General features: G+C 40.1%; 1 protein-coding gene across 8 annotated transcripts in view; it reads left to right on the top strand.

Annotated features, from left to right (window-relative positions):
• Positions 1 to 6,734: 6,734 nt before the first annotated feature.
• The window catches only part of LOC125137334 (toll-like receptor 6), a 32,711-nt gene continuing 12,579 nt past the window's right edge, over positions 6,735 to 26,866 (top strand). The window contains exons 1-3 of one of the 8 annotated variants that reach the window (XM_047798008.1): positions 6,735 to 6,815; positions 21,269 to 21,314; positions 22,440 to 24,109. In XM_047798008.1, coding sequence (XP_047653964.1) covers positions 22,509 to 24,109 — 1,601 coding nt within the window. In that variant the 5' untranslated portion in view covers positions 6,735 to 6,815; positions 21,269 to 21,314; positions 22,440 to 22,508. Of the gene's footprint in view, positions 6,816 to 21,268; positions 21,315 to 21,433; positions 22,236 to 22,439; positions 25,387 to 26,866 lie in introns of those variants that run through there. The other 7 variants (XM_047798002.1, XM_047798005.1, XM_047798001.1 and 4 more) reach the window with 7 other exon arrangements.

The following is a 26,866-nucleotide window of genomic DNA, read 5'->3' as shown; positions in this document are numbered from 1 at the left end:
AGGAAGAGGTCATGGGTTCAAAGGAGGGATTTTTTTTTTTAATGTGAGAGAACTTACAGCCTATATGCTAATTGGAATCATACCTTCGAGCAGAAAAATGCTGCTGTGGGAGAGAGAGGATAATTGCAGGAAGGATTTCCTTGAGTAGACAAGCAGGCATGGGGTTCAGTGCTTAATGGCTCTTGATACCGAGAGTTCATCCAGGAGAACAGAGGAAAGCAGGGGTGGAACGGGGGCAAGTAGGCTGGTAGAATTTTGGAGGGAGGATGTAGAAATGCTCTGCTCGTTACATGTATTTTCTTCCTGAAGACGGATTTCAAGCATTCTAATGATTTCTAGGTATGTAGAGATTCTTCCATCCGCTGAGAGTGAGGAAGGAAAGGAGGCATTGGAAGCATGAGGGGAAGACACGTAAGACAGGAGAGAGTAGGTGAGGGAAGGGGAGCAGGAAGAAGCCTACGATTGCTGCTCCTTCTTGGGGTGGGACACAATCATGAATTTCAGGTGAGGCCGTCAGCGTGGATGTGTATTTTCTCCAATTATGCTCAGCTGGTCAGGCTCAATATAGTCTGATGGTGAATTGGTTTAAACCTGGGTTGAGGAGAGAGGAGTAAAGTAGTTGAGGGTGGATGCAGAAGGATGATTAAAAGGGTGGACCATGATCTTTCAGCCCAGTGCAAGGGGGCCTGGGGAATTGCTGGCCGCAGAGAGAAAGAGCCAGAAGTGCTGGCTGGAAAACAGAATGTTTGCGATGGAGATTATGGAGAGAGCATGGCCATGGGCCTGAGTAATGTGTGGGTTATAATAAGGGAATGCATGGCTGAGGCAGCTTGCAGGACAAGAGCATTAGAAGAGAGCATCAGAGTTCCCATCATGGCTCAGTGGTTGACGAATCCGACTAGTACCCATGAGGATGTGGGTTCGATCCCTGGCCTTATTCAGTGGGTTAAGAATCTGGCATTGCCATGAGCTGTGGTGCAGGTTGCAGATGCGGCTCGGATCTGGCATTGCTGTGGCTGCAGCACAGGCTGACAGCTGTAGCTCCCATTCAACCCCAACCTGGGAACTTCCATATGCCACAGGTGCGGCCCTAAAAAGACGAAACAAAATACAAAAAACAAACTAAAACACAGACACACACAAAAAAGACAAAAAATAAAATAAAAGAGAGAGTACCAAAGAACCAAGAAGCCAGGGGAATGAAAGAATCTCTACATACCTAGAAATCATTAGATTTATAACAGGGTGGTGGTAGACAGTGAGTGGGGCAGAAATACTCAGTGAATGAGAGCATGATGGGGCTGTGCATGACTGGAACCAGGAGGGGTGGAGGGAGGAACAGTGATCTGGAAGAAGCAGTGAGAGTCAGGGGCAGGAATCGCCTGGAGGCCCTAAGATATTGAGAGGTGCAGTTGGGGAAAACAGGGACCACTAGAGGGCGCAGTGTTCAGGATGGCATTTAGTCTCAGGGTGCCCTCATGCTTACTGGGTTGGCGAGGAATCACTTGAAGAGCTTTCAAAATAATACTGATGTCTGGCCCCATCCAAGACTATTTAAGTCAGGATTTCTGGACATGTATGAGAGCTCCTGCTTCCTCACCATCTGACCAACATTTGGTATTATTAGATATTTTCATTTTTGTCCATCCCATAGGTGTGTGATGCTATCTCCTGGTTGTCTTTTTTTTTTTTTCTTTTTGCCTTTTCTAGGGCCGCTCCCATGGCATATGGAGGTTCCCAGGCTAGGGGTCGAATGGGAGCTACAGCTGCCGGCCTACGCCAGAGCCACAGCAACGCAGGATCCGAGCCGCGTCTGCGACCCACACCACAGTTCACAGCAATGCCAGATCCTTAACCCGCTGAGCGAGGCCAGGGATTGAACCTGCAACCTTATGGTTCCTAGTCGGATTCGTTAACCACTGAGCCACAACGGGAACTCCTCCTGGTTGTCTTAATTTTATCCTGTTATCCCTTTATGTCCTTTGCCAATCCCACCCCCTTTGGGTTTGTTAGTCATTTTATTACTGATTTTTTAGGAATTCTTTACATATTTCAGATATTAGTCCTTTTATATCACATATGGTTGTGTATATTACAAATACCTTCTCCTAGAATGTGGCTTTTTAAAAGAATTCAGATTTTGGCTTTAATATTAATGTTTAATATCTAACTTATCAATTTTATTTATAGTTGCTTGTATTTTATGCAATGGTAATTTTCATATAACTTGTTCAAAGTTGTTAGTAGGCACAAATATTGATTGATTGATTTTCCAGGGAAAGAGAAAGGCAAGGTTTTTTTTGTTTTTTTGTTTTTTAATTTTACGGCTGCGCCCAGGGCATATGGAAGTTCCTGGGCCAGGGATTGAATCTGAGCCACAGCTGCAAGCTACATGGCAGTTTTTTATAGAGTAAAAATCATTAAAATAATGTTCTGCATAAAAATAAACTCAAAATGGCTTAAAGACTTAAACATAAGACAAGACACCATAAAATCCTGGAAAAGAACATCATCAAAATATTCTCTGACATCAACCATACAAACATTTTCTTAGGTCAGTCTCCCAAGGCAATAGAAATAAAAACAAAAATAAACCAATGGGAGCTAATCAAACTTACAAGATGTTGCACAGCCAAGGAAACTAAAACAAACAAACAAACAAACAAAAAAACCCAAAAAGACAACCTATGGAATGAGAGAAAATAGTTGCAAATGATGCAACTGACAAAGGATTAATCTCCAAAATATACAAACAACTCATACAACTCAACAGCAAAAAAACGAACAACCCAACTGAGAAATGGGCAGAAGACTATAATAAAAAATAGACATTTCTCCAAAGAAGACATATGGATGGCCAACAGGCTCATAAAAAAGTATTCAACATCACTAACAATTAGAGAAATGCAAATCAAAACTACAATGAGGTACCACTTCACATTGGTCAGAATGGCTGTCATTAATAAGTCTACAAATAAATGCTGGAGAGGGTGTGGAGAAAAGGGAACCCTCTATATGGTTGGTAGGAATGTAAATTGGTAAAACTGCTATGGAAAAGAGTATGGAGGTTCCTCAGAAAACTGAATATAGAACTACCATATGACCCAGCAATCCCACTCCTGGGCATATATCTGGGCAAAACTTTCATTCAAAAAGATACACGCACCCATATGTTCATTGCAGCACTATTCACAATAGCCAAGACATGGAAACAACCCAAATGTCCATTGACAGATGGTTGGATTAGGAAGATGTGGTATATATACACAATGGAATACCACTCAGCCATAAAAAAGAACAAAATAATGCCATTTGCTGCAACATGGATGGAACTAGAGATTCTCATACTAAGTGATGTTAAATCAGAAAGAGAAAGACAAATACCATATGATATCACTTATATGTGGAATCTAAAATATGGCACAGATGAACCTATCTACAGAACAGAAACAGGCTCACAGACATGGAGAGCAGACTTGTGGTTGCTGAGGGGGAAGGGGAGGGAGTAGGATGGAATGGGAGTTTGGGGTTTGTAGATGCAAACTATTACATTTAGCATGGATAAGCAATGAAGTCCTGCTGTATAGTACAAGGAACTATATCCAATCACTTGTGATAGAACATGGTAGAAGATAATATGAGGAAAAGAATGTGTGTGTCTGTGTGTGTGTATAACTGGGTCACTTTGCTGTACAGCAGAAATTGGCAGAACATTGTAAATCAAGTATAGTAAAAATAATTTTTAGTGTTTTGCTTCTGTTTGTATGGAGATAATGTATTTGCTGGCTTTAGACTATGTTATCTTGTCTACTGTAATGCTATTTTATTTAAAAAAATAAAAGTAATGCATGTATGTAGTAAAAAAAATTCAAACAGGACAAAAGAATATAAAATGGTGAGTAAAAATCTCTCTCTTCCTTGGTTCTTTTGCTCAAAGGCAAAGGATTCTTAAGTGTCCCCTCAGAAAAAGATTTTTATGCATATATCACACAAGCCTATAGAGCCTTGTATTAGACCCCTATGGCTGCCATAACAAATACTCCAAAATCAGGTGGCTTAAAACAACCGAAATGTCCTCTCTCCCAGTTAAGGAGGTCCGAAGTTCAAAATCAAGGTGATGGCAGGGGTGCCAGCTTCTGTTGGTTCTGGGTATTCCCTGGCTCATGGCTACAAAAATCCCAGTCTCTGCCTCTGTTTGCAGTTGGCCTGTTCCTTTCTCTCTCTGTGTCCCTCTTCCATAAGTGTCTTATTCCTGACAAGAAGGAACCTTCTGCAGATGTCTGAGAGACCAGATTTTATGCAAATGCTGTCACACTCGCCATACTCTGCCCTTTGCTTTTCTTCATTTAATCAAATATCCTGAAGTCTTGCCACCTCAGTAGAAAACCGGTAAGGCTTGCATAGAATTCCACAATTCCCTACTAAGATGACTTGTCTTCTGTATCAGTAACTATTCCAGCCACTTTTTATTCATTATCTTCCCTAAAAATCACAAGCACTTCCACTTGATGGATGAATAAACAGAGCTTTTAAGGTTAAGCAACTTGCCCCAGGCCACACAGCATGGACATGGCCTTGTGAGGGGTTCGCCCAGCATTGCCTGCTTGTTTGTGCCACTGCCATGCTGTCTTCCACATTACCCGATTTTGTGGGTTTTGTCATTTCCTTAAAGACATTTGTCAGAATTATAAGAGCTTCAATAAGAATCATCCCCTTGTTCCAGAAAACCAGTGTCATCATGCAATGCCCTAATAAACGTTTGTAACCAAATACTCGCATTTTGTCACTGTGTGATGTTACCAAATCTTCAGTGATGTGTGTGCGTTCGCCTGCGAGCATGTGTGTGTATTTCTTTTTCTTTTTCTTTTTTTTTTTTTTTTTGGTCTTTTTGCTATTTCTTTGGGCCACTCCCGTGACATATGGAGGTTCCCAGGCTAGGGGTCGAATGGGAGCTACAGCTGCCGGCCTACGCCAGAGCCACAGCAACGCGGGATCCGAGCCGCGTCTGCAACCTACACCACAACTCACGGCAACACCGGATCGTTAACCCACTGAGCAAGGGCAGGGACCGAACCCGCAACTTCATGGTTCCTAGTCGGATTCGTTAACCACTGCGCCACGACGGGAACTCCTCTTTTTCTTTTTTTAATTTTATGGCCACACCTATGGCATATGATGTTCCCATATCCCTCAAATTCAGAGGGATTGACTCTGAGCCACAGCTACGACATACCCAGCAACATCCGCAGACTGGATCCTTTAATCTGCTTCCCGGGGGCCATGGATAAAACCTGCACCTCCACAGTGATCCAAGCCACTGCAGTCAGATTCTTAACCCACAGCACCACAGCAGGAACTCTTGTGTGCATGTTTCTTAAAGACTTTGGTCCAGTGTTGCCTGAAATTCCCCAAAGCTGTAGCTTATTCCTTTATGCTCTGCCTGGTTCACAAAGCTGGTTTCCCAGCGTCCCAGACACCAGCCCTCCTCTAGCTAAGCCTTCTGCTCATTCAGCAGAGACCATCCACTCCTTGCTCACCGCCCCTGACTCCGGATCTTAGAAGGCTTCCCGTTAGGTTTGATGAGTAAGAATGAATAGTAAGAAGCTGGCCTTTCTCTTCCTTCTGAAAGCAGAAGTGATACTTACCCCTGTGTTGTGAGTCAGACTGCAGAGTTTTACTTTGATTTTTTTAATGATGAGATAATGCCAGACAGTGGAATTAACTGTAGAATGATTATTTCAGATGTTCAGTTCTTTACAGAACCTCAGTTAAAGAAAAGTCTTGGAAATAGGGTATTCTGGCCAAATGTGTCTGGTTAACCAGACATTCTATTTTTGTATCATTAAACTTTGTTGATATTGTTCTAAAATTATTCCAAATGACCTTTAAAAATTGATTTTTAGGAGCTCCCCTCGTGGTGCAGCAGAAGCGAATCCGACAAGAAACCATGAGGTTGTGGGTTCGATCCCTGGTCTTGCCCAGTGGGTTAACGATCTGGCGTTGCCGTGAGCTGTGGTGTAGGTCGCAGACATGACTCGGATCCCGCGTTGCTGTGGCTCTGGCTCTGCCCGGTGGTTACAGCTCCGATTCGACCCCTAGCCTGGGAACCTCCATATGCCTCAAGAGCGGCCCTAGAAAAAGCAAAAAGACACACACACACACACACACACAAAAATTGATTTTTAATTAGGCTCGTAGGATCTCAGGGTTATTTATTATTCTAGAATTGAAAATGAAAACATCTAAAAATGCCAAAACGTTGGTCAGAACTTGGAGAAATAGGATGCAATTTCCTCCAGGTGTGGCAACTGCTGAACTATCCCTGAAAGTTGATTATAAAATCAACAACAATAAAAAACTCAGTTCTCGAACGTAAGAGTATTTTATTGTGAAGTATCTAAAATAATGCTCCAAAATTTCTTGATAATAGTATTTGAAATTATTTTGGAAATATTAAATATGGTGATAATAGAAACGAGGCAAAATTGAATAACTTTCCATTATGCTGATAATTTGTCAGCCTGCAAAACTCTTACAGATGTATATTATCTTAGAAAAACATTTTTCTTCACACTTTGTCATAAGCTTCATGTTTATATGAATTTAAAAATTTGATTACTGTTTTAGTCTGTAGCCCAGTAAAACCTGCTTCACACGTGACCTTCGAAGGGGCAATTTGTAGGCAGGAGTAATTCCAGTAACGTCCGACAGATGGCGCAAAACAGTTTCTATGGTATTGCTTTACTTAAAGTAAGGACTTGCATTTTCTTCTCCCCCGAGGAAAAGTTATTTTCTCTTCTGAGAAAGAAATCTTGGTAAGTGAAAAGGTTTTTGTGGCTTTTTCATATTCTGGAATCATTACTCCAAATAAGCAAGAAAATACTAACGATTGTGCAGGAAATAGGTAACGTTTCTTTGAAGTTTTTGCAAAATGACTTTCAGGTTTTTTAGTTTTGCTTTTGAATGTTGCAAATGTCCTTTAAATAATACAAGAACGATAAAGATACGGCTATAATTGAAAGATATCAAAATAACGAGCTCTTGTCATAGTTAAGGAAAATAACTAAAATGCTTTTTCTTTCCTCTGTTTTTGTCTCTTACATTTTCTCTTTTCACTTTTCCCTAGTTCCTTGTTTTTAGTAACGTTTGGTTTGTGGCGCTAATATGGCACCTATCAAATGTTATGTATTTTTATAGTAGACATGAGTATTTGATCCTCCCTGTCACATGGTTCTATAATTGTTTATTTGTGTCTGTCACTAATTTACAAGCTTTTGAAAGCAGGAATTATGCCGGTGCTATTGGTATTTAGGTCCCTAGCTAAGGTCCACTTCAGTGCTGGCACATACTACACCCTGAATAAACATTTATTAACGGAGGAAGTGGCAGAACTGGCCCAGGAGTTGCTTTACTCAACTTTCTCACCTAAACTCTAACAAATAAAGCAGTATTTCTCTAGCATATTTGTTGATTTGCTCAGGAATTGCACGGTGTTTTTCTGGTTTTTCCTTTTTCAGGGTTTCAATTTTCATAGATTCTATCCATCATCCTTTTTTCCCCCTTGATATAGAGCCTCCTCTGTCTCCCCCCTCACCGCCCTTTCATTTGAAGCATTAAAGGAAAAACAAAACACCTTTTACCTTTTATCTTTTTTCACTTCCTTTTTTTTAAAAAAGTGAACTCTCTAATCTTCCGCTCTCATTTCCCTTCTTTCTCTCCTTTACAAAGAAATTATAGTTGATTTACAATGTTGTGTCCATTTCTGCTGTACAGCAGAGTGACCCAATCATACATATATATAGATTTTTTTTCTCCTATCATCTTCAATCATGTTCTGTTGCAAGACACTGGGTAAGAGTTCCCTGCGCTGTACAAGTAGGACTTCATTGCTTAAGTAGAGAAGCTCCGGGCTTAAATGTAAACACTAGGAAGCGCCTGAGGGTATAAATGACTGGGGAGGAATATTAATGTTTTGGAGGCAGAGTGATAGAAGGGAGTCTGAACAACTTTCCCACCTAGTGCTAAGTTTCAGTACCCTGAACACACACACCGTCCAGAAACCACTGAGTGGGTTCGCACTCAGGGATGTCAATTACCTAGTACCACGTGAAAGACGTTCTCTCTCTCTTTATACAAATAATACAAGTGTATTTCTTTAAATATAAAGTATTTTTAGGAGTTCCTGTCATGGCTCAGCAGTAGCGAACCCGACTAGCATCCATAAGGACACAAGTTCCATCCCTGGCCTCGCTCAGTGGGTTAAGGATCCGGCATTGCCATTAACTGTGGTGTAGGTCACAGACGTGGCTCAGATCTGGCCGTTGCTGTGGCCGTGGTGTAGGGTGGCAGCTGCAGGTCCAGTTTGAGCCCTAGCCTGGGAACTTCCATATGCCGTGGGTGTGGCCCTAAAAAAACAAATAAATAAATAAATAATAAAATAAAATATTTTACATTAGCTGTATTTTAAGACAAGCCTTTCAACTTATAAAAGATGTTAAGAAGTTACAAATTTTGGAAATATACAAAAGTATGAGGAAGGAAATTACATTCGTCTGTGATTTAGAGATCCAGAGGTAACCACTAGTTGCATTTTATATATTTCCCCCCATTCTTTTTTTCCCCTAGGCATTGTGTGTATGTCAGGTTTTAATCATATTTTACAAAATTAGAGTCCTACCATACACATGATCTTTTTTTCTTGGTGGGGTGGTGACACTTAATTTACTTATTTTTCATTTTTAAAATTTTATGGAAACAATCTTATATTCCATTATTCATATAACATTATTTTTTAAAAAGGCAATAGTTGAGGCTGCATGCTACATCATGGTATGGGTGTACCATAACTGATTAAACACTAGTCCTTATCATTTTTTTCCAGTATTTCATCATTTTATGAGCAGCATCCTCATAGTAATATTTTTATGTGTATTCCTTAATAATAAAATTCTGAGAGGTGGAATTCCTAAAATAAGAGTAAGCATATTTTTAAGGAATTTACAAATGTGAACAAATTGCCCTTCAGAAAGGTGGTACTAATTTTTCATTCCTGCCGGCAGTAAATGAGTCATTTTAGTTCCACCTATCAACACTGGGCATTATGTTTTTGGATTTTCCCAAATTGGTAGGTGAAAATAATCATACCTTTAAAAAATATTTAAGAAACCATTCCCATTTGATTCACTTTATCTTTTTATGCTTAAATATCTGAAATTATAGGCATTCTGACATTTCATTTCTAAATGCTTTAATTCTATATCTCTAAAAAAAGTGCATTTTCCTATAGCCAAATAACATTATCAAAAATTAGCATTTATTTCCTAATAGAGTCTAATACCTGGTCCATCTTAAAATCCTTTCTCACCGTGTTATTCAAATAACTTTTATAGCAGGTCTGTCTAAATTAAGATCCAATCCAATATCAGAAGTTTCACTTAGATGTTATATCCTGTGTTGCTTTAATATGCATTTTTTTATTTTTATTTTTTGAGATTGGCATTCATATTATTGACTCTCGATTTACGGAGGTAAATTTTCTGAGCAAATAATGTGCTCTACTTAATTTTATTTTTTTTAATTTTTTTGAGATTATTTAGGAATAAGTTTTATTTTCTTTTATGTATTTTTCCAGTTTTATTGAAATATAGACATATATTTGTTTAAGGTGTACAAAATGTTTTTTTAAAAGGATTTTTATTTTTTCCATTGTTGGTTTATAGATCTACTTAATATTAAATGTTGAAAATTTGAAAAGCACAGGTAACAACTAAGAGGAAAATAAAACCTCTTTATAGTTTTACCATGTAAAGTTAATTACTGTTAATATCCTGGTATGTATCTTACTAATTTTTCCACATGCATGTGTATGTATTAACTGCTATACCTTTTGTAAACTACTTTTTGTCACATATAGTGATCAATTTTCCATGGAATTAGATTTTCATTATTTATAAAGGTCACACAGAAATATTTAATTATATGGAGATACTATAATTTATTTGACAACCTATTTTTGGACAAGCTGATTTCTTTTTTAAAAATAACTTATTTGGTACTGGTCCTGCTATTTACTCTTTCACTGGTTATAACTGTTTTTCAGTCACTTCTCCTGGATTTTTCACTTTGACAATCATATAATCTAAAAATAATGCTAATTTTATTTCCTCCCTTCTAATATTTCTGTCTCTTATTTGCCCCCTTAATTACAATGGCTAGAACCATTGTTAAATAATAGTGAGCATCCTTGAGGTTGATTTTAATGGAAATGCTTTGGGGGTGGGATATTGGTTTAAGTTGGATACTTGACATATTCTTTATCAAGTTTTTAAAGTACTTTTTAAATGTGTACTTTAACATGTTTTTAGTCAAAGATGAATGCTGATTTTTGTCAAGTGAATTTTTAATGTCCATGGAGATGCTCATCTTTTTTTTCTCCTTTTTCTATTTCTGTGTTATTGTCATATATCTGCTGATAATAACCCATTCTTTCAATCCCAGAAACATCAAATTAATCATTGAGTATTATTCCTTCAGCACTGAGCTAGATTGATTTCGATTTCTTCAATCTGAGCATCTCCCCAAGACCAAATAATTGGAATTTAATCTCTTCATTTGTATTTTATAATACTTGCTCTTAGTTTTGTAATATACACACTTAAACATATTTTTGTAACAGAATCTTGAGTTGTTAATCTATTGCTTCTTCTCAACCAGGATCTTAACATGCTTTTAGCCCACTCTCTCCCTCTCCCTCTCCTATTCACTAGCTCCCTTGTGATCACTGGCAATTTAAATTCCAGATTGTTATTAAACTTTTTGTCATCAATCCTTTTTGAGACTTTACAATAAATGTTCTACTTTCTTTGCAAAGTATTCCTTCTTGATTCCCATTTTTAATTTTTTTGGAGTCAGTTTCTTTTTCAGAGGATAGTTCTGTTCATTAGTAGTTCACAATAGTGGGTCCGTCTTCCACGTCTTTTAGCATTTCTTTCATATATTTCATCTCTTTTGACCTCTTGGACTGTATTTTGGGGAAATTCCTCTTTTTGGTCTTCTATCTCACTAATTCTCACAGGAGTGGTGCCATTCTGCAATTCAGCTCATCCAAAGAGTTTTCCATTTCAACTGTTATATTTTAATTTTTCATGATTCTTACTCCATTCTTTTTTAGAATCTTACCTCTCCTAGGATAGCTGTCTATTATAAATGCCTATGCTGCTCTTTTATGTCTGTCTCCTTGGATGTTAATGCCTTTCATATCTTGAGTTTGGTTCCTTTCTATCACAGTCTTTGCTTTGTAGAAACTTCATGCTTCTTGGTCACACAACCCAAATTATGGTTGAGGCTCCATGTCAAACTGCTTGTTGGTCTATTTTCCAACAGCCAGCTTGTTGGAAGCATGGACCAAATTAATCTGTATTAATTTTGCATTGCTGCTGTTACCAATTACCATGAACTTGGTGGCTTAAAAAACACGTTTTAGGAGTTCTCTTGTTGCACAGCGGCTTAAGGATCTGGCATTGTCATTGCAGCGTCTGGGGTCCCTGTTGCGGCGTGAGTTTGATCCCTGACCCAGGAACTTCCACATGCTGTGGGCATGCCCCCCCACCCCCAACAAAAAACAAACCAACCGCAAACATGCTTTATCATCTTGCAGTTCTGTAGGCTACTAGTCCAGCATAGGTCTTGCTGGGTTTAAGTCAAGGTGTTGGCCAGGCTGCATTGCTTCTAGAGGCTCTTGAGGAGAATCTGCTTACTTACTTTTTGAGCTTTAAGAGGCCACCTACATTCCTTGGCTCATGGCCATCTTCTTCAAGGAAGGTTAAGTCTTTCTCGAATCTCATCACTCTGACCTCTTCTGTCTCCATCTTCCACTTTTAGGGACACTTGTGGTTACATTAGACCAACCTGAATAATTTTAAGGTCAGCTGATTAGCAACCTTAATACCATCTGCAACTTTAATTCCCTTTTTCCATGTTACAGCATTTTACAAATTCTGGGATTAGGAAGTAGACATCTCTTGGAGGCTAGTATTCTGTTTATCATAGTCCAAATCTGCTTGTGGATTGCAGAGACTTCTCTTGGTTTCAGTTCCCCTAAAGGCTTAGCTTCCTGCTTTTCAGTGTGTGTGTGTGTTTCATCATTTTGGGGATTTAGAGCAAGAGGAGGAGGATGGAGCATGAGCACATCACCCTGCTGACTCATAATTTTTAATATTTGTATTTTAAAATGTGATTTTTTTTTCTTTTTCATAGCCACACCTGCAGCATATTGAAATTCCCAGGCCAGGGGTCGAACTGGAGCCACAGCTGGCAGCTTTTGTCACAGCTGTGGAAACACCAGATCCTACATCACAGCTTGCAGCAATGCTGGATCCTTAACCCAATGAGCGAGATCAGGGATCAAGCCTGAGTCCTCACAGATACTATGTCATGTTCTTAACCTACTGAGCTACAATGGGAACTCCTGAAAATGTGATTTTTTTTTTTTTTTGATCTGGAATATATTTAGAAAAAAATTTAAAGGTAATTTTAAAAGTTTTATTTTGCGAATACTCATTTTGGCTCAGTGGTAATGAATCCAACTATTATCTGTGAGGACTCAGGTTTGATCCCTGGCTTCGCTCAGTGAGTGGGTTGAGGATCTGGCATTGCCACTGATGCCATAAAGATGGTACCGGAGTCTGGGTTCTTGTTCACAGTAGTTGAAGAATGAACTCCATGAACACACAGGCAGCAAGCAAGCAAAGTTTTTATTAAAGGAAAGCAGATAGCTCCCAGGGTTACTGGGAGGGGGAAGAAGAGCCGCCCTTCTCTATTGTCCTATAGGGGTTTTGGGGAGCTATTCCTCCAGGTGTTGTGGGTGTGGCCCTAAAAAAAAAGAAAAGAAATAGAAATAGAAGTATTCCTTTAACAATTTCTGCTTTGGGGTGTTTATTTAAACATTTATTTACCTAAGAAACAATCAATTTTAGTAAATATTACATGAATGTTTATTTTTTGCTTCTTGATCTATGACCCAGAGAAATACATTGAATACTTTCATGTTACGGCAGCTGCTCAGCAGCTCTGCGTCACAGCGTATCAGCTCTGGCGACAGCCCTGTGGCTGTCGTGTCCCAGCTCCAGCAGCTCTGTGGCTGCAGTGGATCAGCTCTTTTATGGGGTGAGAAACCCAGCTAGCACTCGGAGAGTTGGAGACCTCAGGTTTATTTCGCCGGCGGGCTCAGAGGAGATCGCTCTCCGGAGTCTGAGCCCCGAAGAAGGGTTTCACAAGGCTTTTATGGGCTACCTCTTCCGGGTCCATGCTTGGCTGGTTGGACCGGAGTGAGGTCAGGCGAGGGAGTAGGTGCAGAAACAAGTTCACAGAAGCAGATGTGTGGGGGAGGGTGGTTAGGGCAGTTGGCTGGACTTTGCTTAGTCACCGTGGCCGGGATCTCTCCTTTCTACCTTTTTATTGGGACATTTTCTCCTACATTCACTATCAATGTATCCTTGTATTTTCAGCATGATTACCTTGTAAATTTTGATGCAATGTTATTTATTGCCTAAGTGTTCCTCTATGTTATATGTTCATTGTGGGCTACTTGTTTTAACAGATGACTTTATACTATAGTATAAAATAGTAGTTTCTCTTATTCTCATTGCTCAACTCTCTAACACGTTGACCTAATGGAGTATGATATATACAAACTGCAATTTCTGATGAATGTACTTGCTAGTGTTCTTACCATTTACAAATACTGTTGCATGGCTTACACCACTCAGGATGCAATGTGCCGCCTCAAGTCCCTCCCTACCTCTTGCCCAGTTCTTTGTATTTTCCAGTCTTATTGAGGTATAATTGGCATATCACATTGTGCAGGTTTAAGGTCTACAACGTGACGATCTAACACCCATATGTATTGCAAAGACATTACCACGATAAGGTTAGTTACCCACATCCATCACTTGACATAATTTCCTTTTAGTGTGGGTGGGGTGGTAATACTTACTATCTACTCTCTTAACAACTTTCAAGTATATTATACAGTATGGTTAACTATAGGCACTGTGGAAAGTAACATAATATCTTTTCTATCAAAGGCAATCTCCCTTACTCCATTTTGCAGCCCCTCCTCTTCCCTCTTCTCCCAGTAACAATTTGCTTCAAATTAGCCAACCGGGAAGAATGTCGCCCTGACCTGACCAATGGGAAGGGGACAGGTACATCACCTGCGTTAGGGATAACGTCTTTTCTGTGCGTGCGCTTTTTGAGTACCTGCGCCCTTCTGCAGAAATAAAGAGCCTTGTCGAGATCTCCCCGTGTTCATGTGACTCATTTTCTGACACTGACGATCCGAGCCATCTCCCCAAAAGCACCAGGCTGCACAATAGATCCCCAGAGCCTGTTTGTCTTACATCTGGAAGTTTTGTTTTGTTTTTTAGGGCTGCACCCATGGCATATGGAAATTCCCAGGCTAGGGATTGAATTGGAGCTGCAGCTGCTGGCCTACACCACAGCCAAAGAAACACAGAATCCCAGCCACATCTGTGACCTACACCACAGCTTATGGCAATGCTGAATCCTTAACCCACTGAGTGAGGCCAGGGATTGAACCCGCATCCTCAAGTCAGATTTGTAATCCACTGAGCCACAACAGATTATCTGTCTTTTTGATAATAGCCATTCTAACAGATGTAAGGTAATATCTCGCTATGACTTTGATTTGTATTTTTCTGATGTTTAGTGATGTTGAACATCTTTTCATGCACCTGTTGGATGTCTATCTGTTTTCTTTGGAAATGTATCTATTTAGGTCTTCTGTCCATTTTTTAAATAAAATTATTTTTAAAATTTGTTTTTGCTACAGAGTTGTATGAGTTCCTTATTATTTTGAATATTAACCCCTTGCCAGATGAAATGGTTTATAAATATTTTCTCTTATTCTGTAGGTTGAATTTTCATTTTATTGATTATTTCTGTTGCTGTGCAGAAGATTTTTAGCTTCATGTAGCCCCACTTATTTATTTTTCTATTTATTGCTTATGTTTTGGGTATCAGATTCAAAAAATCATTTCTAAGACTGGGGAGCGTTTTTACTTTTTTTTTTTTTTCTCTAGGAGTTTTATGATTCAGTTCTTATAGTTGAGTCTTTAATCCATTTAGAGTAAATTTTTAGTGAGTGGGATAAGATAGTGCCGAGACCAGCTCAGCAGGTGCCAGCTGAAGAACAGATGCTGTGAAACTTAAGAAAAAGTTAACATAAAACAAGACACAGAGACATTTATCTTAATTAAAGGTGGGAACCTGGGGACTCAAGGTATCAGGGACCAAGAGACCTGAGGGCCGCTTCAAGAGCGCTGCCTCAAGAAACCATACTGCTTTTTTTTTGGGGGGGGTCGAAGGAAACTGTACTGCTTTTATTGTGCTCTTTAGGATTACATCAAGTGAGGAGGGGGTTGTAGGTGCAGGATATAGTTCTTTTATTATTTTAAAAGTTCTTTTATTATTTTAAAAGTCACATAGCTGGTAGCTGGTTAAGCTTTTATTCTGACCTTTAGGCATTTAACAGTCATTAGCACTGAGGAAGCCTGGCATTAGCTGTCTATGCATGGCATCTAGAGAATCATCATTGTGCTTCCGTAGATGGCGTGCTTATCTGCCATAAACTTAATCTGCGGTTAAGCTTATGGCATGCTTAACCTGGGTGTCTAGGTTTGCACCTCATTCTCCTTGCCAGTGCATATTCTGCTAATGACCACTCATAAACCCCTGGGACCATGAGGTTCCTCTCTCTCTCTTATTTTAACCAGACATAGCCTGCTGTGCGAATGGGCGTGCCTACCTGCACAGGTCCAGCATGCCTAGACCAATGCATTATGTCCTCATTCAGCTGACCACATGAATAACTTATGCCTTTTGGTCTTTGTTCTTAAGCTTAAGTTATTTACCAGCACTGGGACTGTTTTTCAAGCAGGAATATGGGGTAAAGTAAAGCAGGACAAGATGGAGTTTTCAGCATAGAAGATAGAAGCAAAGAGGCTAAGAAAAGATTGCAGAAACATGTCTCCCAACAAGATAGGGGTCCAATTCTATTCTTTTACATGTGCATATCCATTCTTCCCACCACCATTTTTTGGTGAGACAATCCTTTACCTGTTGAGTATTCTTGACTCTCTTGTCAATTATTGACCATATACGTATAGCTTATGTCTTGGCTCTTGATTTTGTTCCACTGGCATGTGTATCATATTATGCCAATACCATACTGTTTTGATTACTATAGCTTTGTAATACAGTTTGAAATCAGGAAGTATAATGCTCCAGCTTTGCTCTCTTTCAGATTGTTTTGGGTGTTCAGGGACTTTTGTGATTCCATATGAATTGCAGGAATTTTTTTTTTTTCATTTCTGTGGAAAATGCCATTAGAATTTGATAGGAATTACACTGAATCTACAGATGGCTTTGGGTAGTATGGATATTTTAACAATGTTAAGTCTTCTGATCCATGGACATTGCATATATTTGTGTCTTTTCCAAGTTCTTTCATCAGTGCCTTATAGTTTTCAAGGTACAGGTCTTTAACCTCCTTGGTTAAATTCATTCATAGGTATTTTAGTCTTTTTGATGCATTCGTAAATGGGATCGTTTTCTTTATTTTTCATATACTTTGTTGTTAGTGCATAGAAACACAACTGATTTTGTATGTTTGTTTTATATCCTGCAACTTACTGAATTTGTTTATTGGTTCTAACAGGTGGTGTGGTTTTTTTTTTATCCTGAAATATTTAGGATTCTCTCTATATAAAATCATATCATCTGCAAACAGAGATAATTTTACCATTTCCTTTCCAATTTGGATGCCTTTGTTTCCTTTTCTTGCCTAGTTGCTCTGGCTAGGACTCTCAGTACTATGTTGAATTGGAGTGGTGAGAATGCTTCTTGCTCACTTCTTATTTTAGTCCATCACTGACTAGGGGTAGAAATCTTGGAGAGCTGGAGGGTGATGGTCTGTAGAAGGAGAACTTAGTATTCTGACCCCCTCCCATCAGTAGCATTGTGGTGAAAGAAATGTTACTTAATTACCTGGTCATTACTCATCCTTAGTATTTGAGTCAGAGACAAACAATGAGAGGGACAAAGTTCCTTCCTACTTTTCGGAAGGTGTCTATTTTCCTGAAAACGAAGCTGGAGTAGGACAGGTTTTCCTTCCTATAGCTCTAGATACATCTTTCTGAGTGTTGATGCTTTGGGATCCTGCTGTTAATTTTCTATCCTCCTTTGTTTTCAAGGGTAAAGTAAGTTTTTGAGAGTTCCTGTGTGTTCATGGGTGTTTTGGTGGGCAGTTGGAAAATTTGTATTGGAGGAGCAGGAAGGGACTTTTAACTACTATATGCCATTTTGTCATGAAATTTCCCCAGCCCAGAAGAGTTTTTACTCTTCTGAAGAACGACTAATTGAAACCCTACTCATCTCTTAACTATTTTGCCATTTCCAATCTGCCCTCAAGTGATGGGCCCTCAAGGACCCCTTTGTTAATAAAACTGAATGACAGCAAATAGTCAAAATCTGTTCTCAATTTTTCTTGTTACACAGGGTCCTACTTAAGAAATACTGTTAAAAAAATAATAAGCTGTTTAAAAAAAAATGCTGTTGCCTGCTCTTGTCCCATCAGGGCTCCTGGATGCTTTTTTTTTGCAGATCAGATCCTGAACAGGGTTGAGTGAGTCTCACAGCTCTAGACCTTTGTCCTAGTTGCAATATTGGTTCTGTGGGCTTGTACACCTGCCTCCACCCCTCAGCCGAGAAATCTTTTCTCATTCACTCAGCACCATTGTCATGAGAGGCAGTGTCTGTAATGTGTTATAGTACAGTGAGACTAGGCTCTGGGAAAATTTTTCTCTCTTACATTCAACAGCTTTATCCTGGCAGGCTTTCTGATTTCTTCAGTGTGCTTTTGCGTTTTTCTCTAACTTCTGTTTTATCAGTGTGTCAACTGTATGAAGTTGATGACTTTAGATCATCAAGTGCCAAATCCTGCCCCTCTGAATCTCCTGCTTTTGTTCTGAGTTGGAAAAACACATATCCATTTTTATGGGAACTGAATCAAAAATGAGATCTTGTGACTAAAAAAATTTCCTGTGACTGGAAAGAGTGGGGTATGTATGTTATCTCAACTGCCCCTCACCATTCTGTGAGAGCCCTTCTAACCTCTACCTATAGGTGGTCCCAGGCAGGTATGGTTGTGGGCACTCGGGTGTAGGTGCATGAGGCTGCCCTGTAGCCATCACAGCTGGCACTACTGCTCTCAGGATGCTGCTGTGGAGTAAGGTGGCTATGGAGACTTGTCTGTCCTTGCCAGCTTTTGTGCCCTATGGGGGCTCACAGATGTTTTTGGTGCAGACCAGAGCAACGTGGTATAGACGCATGAGTGTATGTCTGAGTTTCTAGGACTGGCTTCTTGCTTGACCTTTTGCAGTTTTTTTCACCCCTTTGTAACAAGCATGGGGTCTGTGGGCTGGTGCATCTGCATGACTCCTCAGTTAGTCATCAGTGCCCAGTTTGACCTGTATTAATTGTATCTTATAGAATGGCTCCATGAATGGTAATATCATTTCTGCCAGCCCAGCTGTAGCTGGTTTTGGTGAGATCCAATTCATGCAAGTAAAGAGTATAAGCAATTCTTCCTTTAACACAAACTTGGCCTCATTCCTATCCTCATCTCCCCTCACAAAAGGATTTATTCCCTGTATATGCCATAGAGATTTAGCCATCAAGCTACAGGCCAATGGACCTACCAACCTGGCCTTCATACCTGTCAACCACCTTCCTCCCCTTCCTTTTCCTCTCATGTTGTTTTGGCCAAACTGAGTTGAGGATCTGAAAGTCTAGCCCACTGCTGGCATGCTCTGCAATGCCCACCTGGAGGACTTCTCAGGCTCATCACCACATTCAGATCCATAAGTCCTAATAGACCACACTTGGTCCAAGTTTACTAAGAAGGACACAGGGGTGGAAACAGAGCTCAGGTTCTCTACTTGGTTTAAATAGTTCAAACACAGAACTTTCCAAATACTATTTACCATTCAATGGTCATTTTTATCAGAAATAATGTTTTCTGATAATACGGCTGACATTCTCCATGTATCAGGTTTTCAGAAAAAGAGTTAGATCAAATTAGTCCATGGAGAAGGAGAGAAATGGATTTGTTAACCCTTCACCAGTGAAGGGTCATTGGTTGCAGCAGATGGCTAAGTGTCCTGCCAAATTGAACACTGGTGTAGACTCTTGAGAATGTCTTGTAGTTTCTAGCAATAACTCCTTGCCTTCCCTTTTGTACAACATTTGGTCAAAATCTCATACCAGCCAGTGATAAAACACTGCCCTTTGAAAGAGAATAAAGTATCCTCTAAGTCCACCAAAAGGAGACCACAGTCATGTAATTAACTTTTAAGACAGTTGATTTAAAGTCTTTGTCTAGGAGTTCCTGTCGTGGCACAGTGGAAACGAATCCAACTAGGAACCACGTGGTTGCGGGTTCAATCCCTGGCCTCACTCAGTGGGTTAAGGATCTGGCATTGCCATGAGCTGTGGTGTAGGTCACAGACAACAGCTCGGATCTGGAATGGCTTTGGCTGTGATGTAGGCCAGCAGCTACAGCTCCAATTAGACCCCTAGCCTGGGAACCTCCATATACCGTGGGTGCAGCCCTAAAAAGATGAAAGACCAAAAACAATAAGACTATGTTTGCATTCTCAGTATAGTCAAAATAAATAAAATCTTTTTTTAAAAAAAGTCTTTGTCTAGTAAGTCAGTACCTGTGCTTCCTCAGGGATCATTCAGACTGACTTCTCTCATTCTTTTTAAAAATTAATGAACTTTATTTTTTAGAGCAGTTTTATGTTTACAGAAAAACAGGAAATACATGAGAGTTCTCATATACCCCATCTCCACTGCACATAATTTCCCCTGTTACAACATTTTGCTTTAGTATAGAACATTTATTATGATTGATGAACCAATATTGATTTTTGCTTTTCAGGGCCGCACCTGTGGCGTATGGAGGTCCCCAGGCTAGGGGTCAAATAGGAGCTACATCTGCTGGCCTACACCACAGCCACAGCAACACAGGATCCAAACTGCATCTGTGACCTACACCACAGCTCACGGCAACGCCAGATCCTTAACCCACTGAGTGAGGCCAGGAATCGAACCCTCAACCTCATGGTTCCTAGTCGGATTTTTTTCTGCTGTGCTACAACAGGAACTCCTATGTTTATTAACTGAAGTCTATACATTAGGATTAAATCTTTGTGTTGTACAGTTCTGTGGGTTTTGACAAATATGTAAGGTTACATATCCATCACTACAATATCCTATGAAATAGTTTCACTGCCCTAAAAATCCTCTGTGCTCTGCTTATTCATCCCTCCCTCCCCCAACCCTTGGAAACCACTGACCTTTTTATTGTCTTTTTAGTTTTGCCTTTTCCGGAATGTCATAGAGTAGCAATCACAATTGGGAGCCTTTTCAGATTGGCTTCTTTCACTTAGCAATCTGCATTTTGGTTCCTCCATGACTTTTTGTGGCTTGGTAGCTCCTTCCTCCTTGTTGTTGAATAATATTCCATTGTATAGATGTGCCAGAGTTTGTTTATCTTTTTACCTATTGAAGGACATCTTGTTGCTTTCAGTTTTGGGTAGTCATGAATAAAGCTGCTATAAATATTCACATGCAGGTTTTTACGTGGACATAGATTTTCAGTTCATTTGGGTTAATACCTAGGAGTGTGATTGCTAGATCATAGGGTAAGATTGTGTTTAGCTTTGTAAGAAACCATGAGACCATCTTCAAAATGATTGTCTGTATCATTCTGAATTCCCACAAGCAATGAGTGCAAGTCCCTGGTGCTCCATATCCTCACCAACATTTGATGTTGTTTCAGGATTTTAACCATTCTAATAGGTATATAGTGATATCTTGTTGTTTTAATTTGCAGTTCCCTTATGACATATGATCATATCAAGTATCTTTACATGTCTTTATTTGCTATTGGTATATCTTTGGTGAAATATCTTTTCAGATTTTTTTGCCCATTTTAAAACTGTGTTATTTTCTTGTTGAGTTCTTCATATATTTGGGGTACAAATTCTTTATCAGATATGTGTTTTGCAACTATTTTCACCCAGTCTGTGACTCATCTTTTCATTTTCTTAATTTTGTCTTTTGTAAAGCAGAAAATGATAATTTTAATGAAGTCCAACTTAACTTTTTTTTTCTTTTACAGAGTGTGCTTTTGATGTTGCATCTAAAGAGTCACTGTCAAATTCAAGGTCACCTAGATTTTGTCTTATACTATTTTCTAGAAGTTTTATAGTTTTGTATTTTACATTTAAGCCTCTGAGCCATTTTGAGCTGGACCTTCATTTTTTTCCTTTCTTCCTTCTTTCCTTCCTTCCGTTCTTATTTCTTTGCCTGCCTCATCATTCTTTTGCTTAAAGCAAATGTTTTGAATATTATAAGGTGGTAACACTGAAAACATTAGAATGGGATAACTCAGATTCTACCCTCTCCCAGGGTTTGTTGTCGCTGCTAGCTATGGGGTGTGGTTATTTAGTGATGTTGCTAAATTATATTTGTAAAGACTGTATTCCTTCTTAGAAGTGGCCGTTGGATTCTCTGTTCCATTGGCTTAGTGGTCAGCTAGTGATTTGACAGGGATTTCCTTAAACACCTGGAGAAAAAAAACAAAACAAAACAAAAAACAACCTGCTCTTTGCAGACCGGTTCTGTGTGGAAGCACTTCCTCAGTGCTTATCCAGGCCATTTACAACTCTGCCTTAGCCTTTATTTTCTGCTTGCACAGAGCCTAAAAGTCAAGCAGAGTGAAAGTTTAGGATTTTCTCAGGTCTTCTCTGCATGCGTCGAGCCCTGGGCATGTGTGTGATCTTCTAGATTGTCTGGTATACATGGAGCTTTCCAAAAGCTTTTTTTCTCTAATGTGCCTCTTTTTCCAGCCTCTTCCTTCTCTGGCTCTTTGGTGTGTCTGCTGCCTGCCCCATCTGTTACCCCTTGCTCCAAGTGACCATGGCTGGTATACATGCCTTTAAAGGCTTTTGAAACACTGCCCAGGAGGCTGCTCCAGCTCTGAGAAAGTTCTGAGTTGGATGAAACAAAGGCAAGCCCCTTGAGTGATCCCCCAGAGAGCCGCCAAGCCGGTTAGCAACACACAACCACAGTTCTTTGCTAACAAGGTCTGTATTGCCTTTCTGGCGCCAGCCACTTGTATAATTGGAAAAAAATAACATTAAATTATGGGGACAGAAATGATTCTGATAGTGAATAAAGAACTCATTGAGCTTTTGTGTTTACTAAGGAGATGTTTCAGAACAGTCATCCAATCTTTATACATCTTTGTTTTTCATCCAATCTTTATATATCGTAACATATATTTCTAGAATTTGGATGCATAGCAAGATGTTCTGAAGAACAGCAGCAACCCTCTGGGGGATGGTAACTTCAACATCATGAGCAAAGACAAAGAACCTACTGTCATAAGCCTTCATTCTGTGTATGTCATGACCTTAGTATGGGGAACCCTAATCCAGTTCTCTGAAGAAAGTGAATTTGTGGTAGACAAGTCAAAAATAGGCCTTACTCGTGTTCCAAAAGACCTGCCACCCCAAACCAAAGTCTTAGATGTGTCTCAAAACTACATAACTGAGCTTCACCTCTCTGACATCAGCTTTCTCTCGCAGCTGACGGTTTTGAGACTTTCCCAGAATAGGATGCAGTGCCTTGATATCAGTGTTTTCAAGTTCAATCAGGATTTGGAATATTTGGATTTATCTCACAATCAGTTGCAGACAATCTTGTGCCATCCCATCGCCAGCCTCAAGCATTTGGACCTCTCATTCAATGACTTTGAAGCCCTGCCCATCTGTAAGGAGTTTGGCAACTTGACGCAACTGAATTTCTTGGGATTAAGTGCTACAAAGTTACAACAACTAGATCTACTACCAATTGCTCACTTGCATCTAAGTTGCATCCTTCTGGATTTGGAACATTATTACGTGAAAGAAAATGAGAAAGAAAGTCTTCAAATTCTGAACACAAAGAAACTTCACCTCGTCTTTCATCCCAATAGCTTCTTCTCTGTCCAAGTAAACATATCGGTTAAGAGTGTAGGGTGTTTACAACTGGCTAATATTAAACTGAGTGATGACAACTGTCAGGTTTTCATTACATTTTTATTGGAACTCACTCAAGGGCCAACCTTACTAAATTTTACGCTCAACCATGTGGAAACAACTTGGAAATGTTTGGTTGGAGTTTTTCAATTCCTTTGGCCCAAACCTGTAGAATATCTCAGTATTTACAATTTAACAATAGTTGAGAGCATTGATGAAGAAGATTTTATTTATTATGAAACGACATTGAAAGGACTGAAAATAGAACACATTACAAAGAGAGTTTTTATTTTTTCACAGACAGCATTATACAAAGTGTTTTCCGATATGAATATCAGGATGTTAACCATAGCAGACACACATTTTATACACATGCTTTGTCCTCAGGTACCAAGCACATTTAAGTTTTTGAACTTTACCCAGAATGTTTTCACAGATAGTGTTTTTCAAAATTGCAAAACTTTAGCCAGATTAGAGACACTTATCTTACAAAGGAATAAATTAGAAGACCTTTTCGAAATAAGCCTCATGACTAAGGATATGCTATCTTTGGAAATACTGGATGTTAGCTCGAATTCTTTGGAGTATGATAGACATGGTGAAAATTGCACTTGGGTTGGGAGTATAGTGGTGTTAAATTTATCTTCAAATATACTCACTGACTCTGTTTTCAGATGTTTACCTCCCAGGGTCAAGGTTCTTGATCTTCACAATAACAGAATAAGGAGCATCCCTGAGGATGTCACCCATCTGGAAGCTCTGCAAGAACTCAATGTTGCTTCCAATTCTTTAGCTCACCTGCCTGGATGTGGTTCCTTTAGCAGCCTTTCCATTCTGATCATTGACTATAATTCCATTTCCAACCCATCAGCTGACTTCTTCCAGAGCTGCCAGAAGATTAGGTCCCTCAAAGCAGGGAACAATCCATTCCAATGTACATGTGAGCTAAGAGACTTCATCCTTGAGCTAAAAGACTTCATCCAAAGTCTAGGTCAAGTATCGAGTGACGTGGTAGAGGGTTGGCCTGATTCTTACAAGTGTGAGTATCCAGAAAGCTATAAGGGGACTCTGCTCAAGGACTTCCGTGTATCTGAATTATCCTGCAACACAGCTCTGCTGATTGTCACCATCGGAGTCACTGGGCTGGCATTGGCTCTTACCATGACCGGCCTCTGTGTCTACTTTGATCTGCCCTGGTATCTCAGGATGCTGTGTCAGTGGACCCAGACTCGGCGCAGGGCTAGGAATGTACCCTTAGAAGAACTCCAAAGAACTCTCCAGTTCCATGCCTTCATTTCATATAGTGAACATGATTCTGCCTGGGTAAAGAATGAACTGGTACCTTGTCTAGAAAAAGAAGGTATAAAGATTTGTCTCCATGAGAGAAACTTTGTTCCTGGCAAGAGCATCATGGAAAATATCATAAACTGCATTGAGAAAAGCTACAAGTCCATCTTTGTTTTGTCTCCCAACTTTGTCCAGAGCGAGTGGTGCCACTATGAACTCTACTTTGCCCACCACAACCTCTTCCATGAAGGGTCTGATAACTTAATCCTGATCTTGCTGGATCCCATTCCACAGAACAGCATTCCTGGCAAGTACCACAAACTCAAAGCTCTCATGGCACAGCGAACTTATTTGGAATGGCCCAAGGAGAAGAGCAAACATGGACTTTTTTGGGCTAATATTAGAGCTGCTTTCAATATTAAATTAAAACTAGTCGCTGAAGAGGATGATGTGAAAACTTAAAAAAAGGTCAAAAATCCAACTTAAGAACTCATCATTCACTTGGATTCTGAGGAACACTGTAGTTTTAAGTTATTATCTGGACAGTACCTCCATAACCTCCATACACTCAGGAAAGACTTAATGAAAACTGTTTCAGTTGAACTGCGGACCAGGCTGGGGACTGAAATGGTGCTCAAACTTGCTGATTACAGGGAGCTGTCTCTTCTGGTTTAGCCATTCTGTTTCAAATTGAAACAGTCTCTTGCAAGTAAATGCTCCATCATTCAAGGACTTTTCATCTCTCCTCTCCTTTCCCCAGTGGATTTTGTGTGAGCAGGAGTTTATGAGACTTCATGGCAGCAAGGAAGGAGTTAACCTCAGAACTGCATCCTCGGTGGCCTCTGGGTTGGCTCTGTCATCCTGCTCTACTTGGGGGCATGGGGGAAAAATTAGACCAGAGATGGAAAATAAAGACACTATTTCTTCACATCTGAGTAATCATTTATGAAATATTTGACCTTGCTACACGAATATGCAGTTAACCAGTGGCGATGCATGGCATGGTAGTTTATATATGTGAAGGAAAAAACAGCCTTTGTTGTTGGCTGTTGTGGTCAACATGATTTACCTGCTTGCCAAGGAAAGTCACAGCCAAATTTATTTGTAACTGGTTATTGAATAGGAGTTTTCTGGTTGTTTTAGAATTTTGGTGAATGCCTCAAAACTGACCAAAGGCAGTAAATACCACCCTCCTCCCTTTTTGTTGCTGTTTTTTGTTTTTTTTTGTTGTTGTTGTTGTTTTTTTTTTTAGGGCCACACTTGCAGCATATGGAAATTCCCAGGCTAGGGTTGAATCGGAGCTGGAGCTGACAGCCTACGCCGCAGCTCATGGCAACACTGGATTCTTTAACCTACTGAGTGAGACCAGGGATCAAACCTGCGTCCTCATGGACACTAGGGAGGTTCTTAATGCACTAAGCCACAACGGGAACTCCCCACCACATTTTAAACTGAGATATTAGACACAGGCTGGACTTACTGAAAAACAGCAGAAAGGGGCTAGGAACTGTCACCTCATATTACCCATCTTCAAAAGAGTGATAGAGGGTCATTAAGTAGAGATGTTCTAGACCTTTGTGGAGATTGCTTTGGATTTCTTCCAGAGGTAAATGAGGTGGCTCTAAGCTTGGTAGAAGAGTAGCCTGGCATCCTACTCCCAGCCTGAAAGCTTGCAGGGTAACTGGAGTGCACAGGTCCAGGGTAGCAGATGGGGTGTGGAGTGAGAGCTCTTAGAAGAGCTGGATGAGTATTCCCTAGAGTCCGAAGGAACTCGGAGATCGGTAAAAATGCTTTGCAAATCTAGGTGCTTGATAAATGTTTGTTGAATGACTGGATGAGTGCTTCCCACCTGGAGAATTCAGAAGGTGAGGAATTTGCTTGGGCAGCCCCCCACATGGCAGGGTGAGGCGAGAAAGGAAGCAGGGATGGCAGCCTGACTTTTCATTATGACTCGGCATGGCAAATATGGGTGAATTTCCTGTCCATCGTGGGCCATGTTGACCACAGGAAGGGTAGCTGAGCTTATGTTGTCATGATAGGACCTCAGCTAACAGGGCAGCCTGTTGTGCAAAAGGTAGTATAAGAGGCCAGGGGGCGGGCAGAAGAGGTACACCATGGTGGTTGGGTGGGGTTGGCTGCAAGAAGTTAGCCAGAGAATGTGCCACAAAGAGCCATGCAATGTGGATCCATCAGAGGTCTCTGAATGGCCCACAGATGCATCTTGTGAAAGAGCCGACATCTGGACTCAGCCAAAATCAGAGGCAGAGATGTGATGGCCTGCCTGCCTTATCCAGTAGTTAACTGCAAGGAGATCTGCTCCTTTTTCTTTAATCTTCTCTTCATGTGCAGTGGCCTGGGGACAGCCAGAATATAGAGAAGGCAGAGAAGATGGAGGAAGAATAAAATAC

Source organism: Phacochoerus africanus, chromosome 10 (assembly GCF_016906955.1).
Source record: "Phacochoerus africanus isolate WHEZ1 chromosome 10, ROS_Pafr_v1, whole genome shotgun sequence".
NCBI lineage: Eukaryota > Metazoa > Chordata > Mammalia > Artiodactyla > Suidae > Phacochoerus > Phacochoerus africanus.
This window is presented reverse-complemented; position numbering and strand designations above follow the sequence as displayed.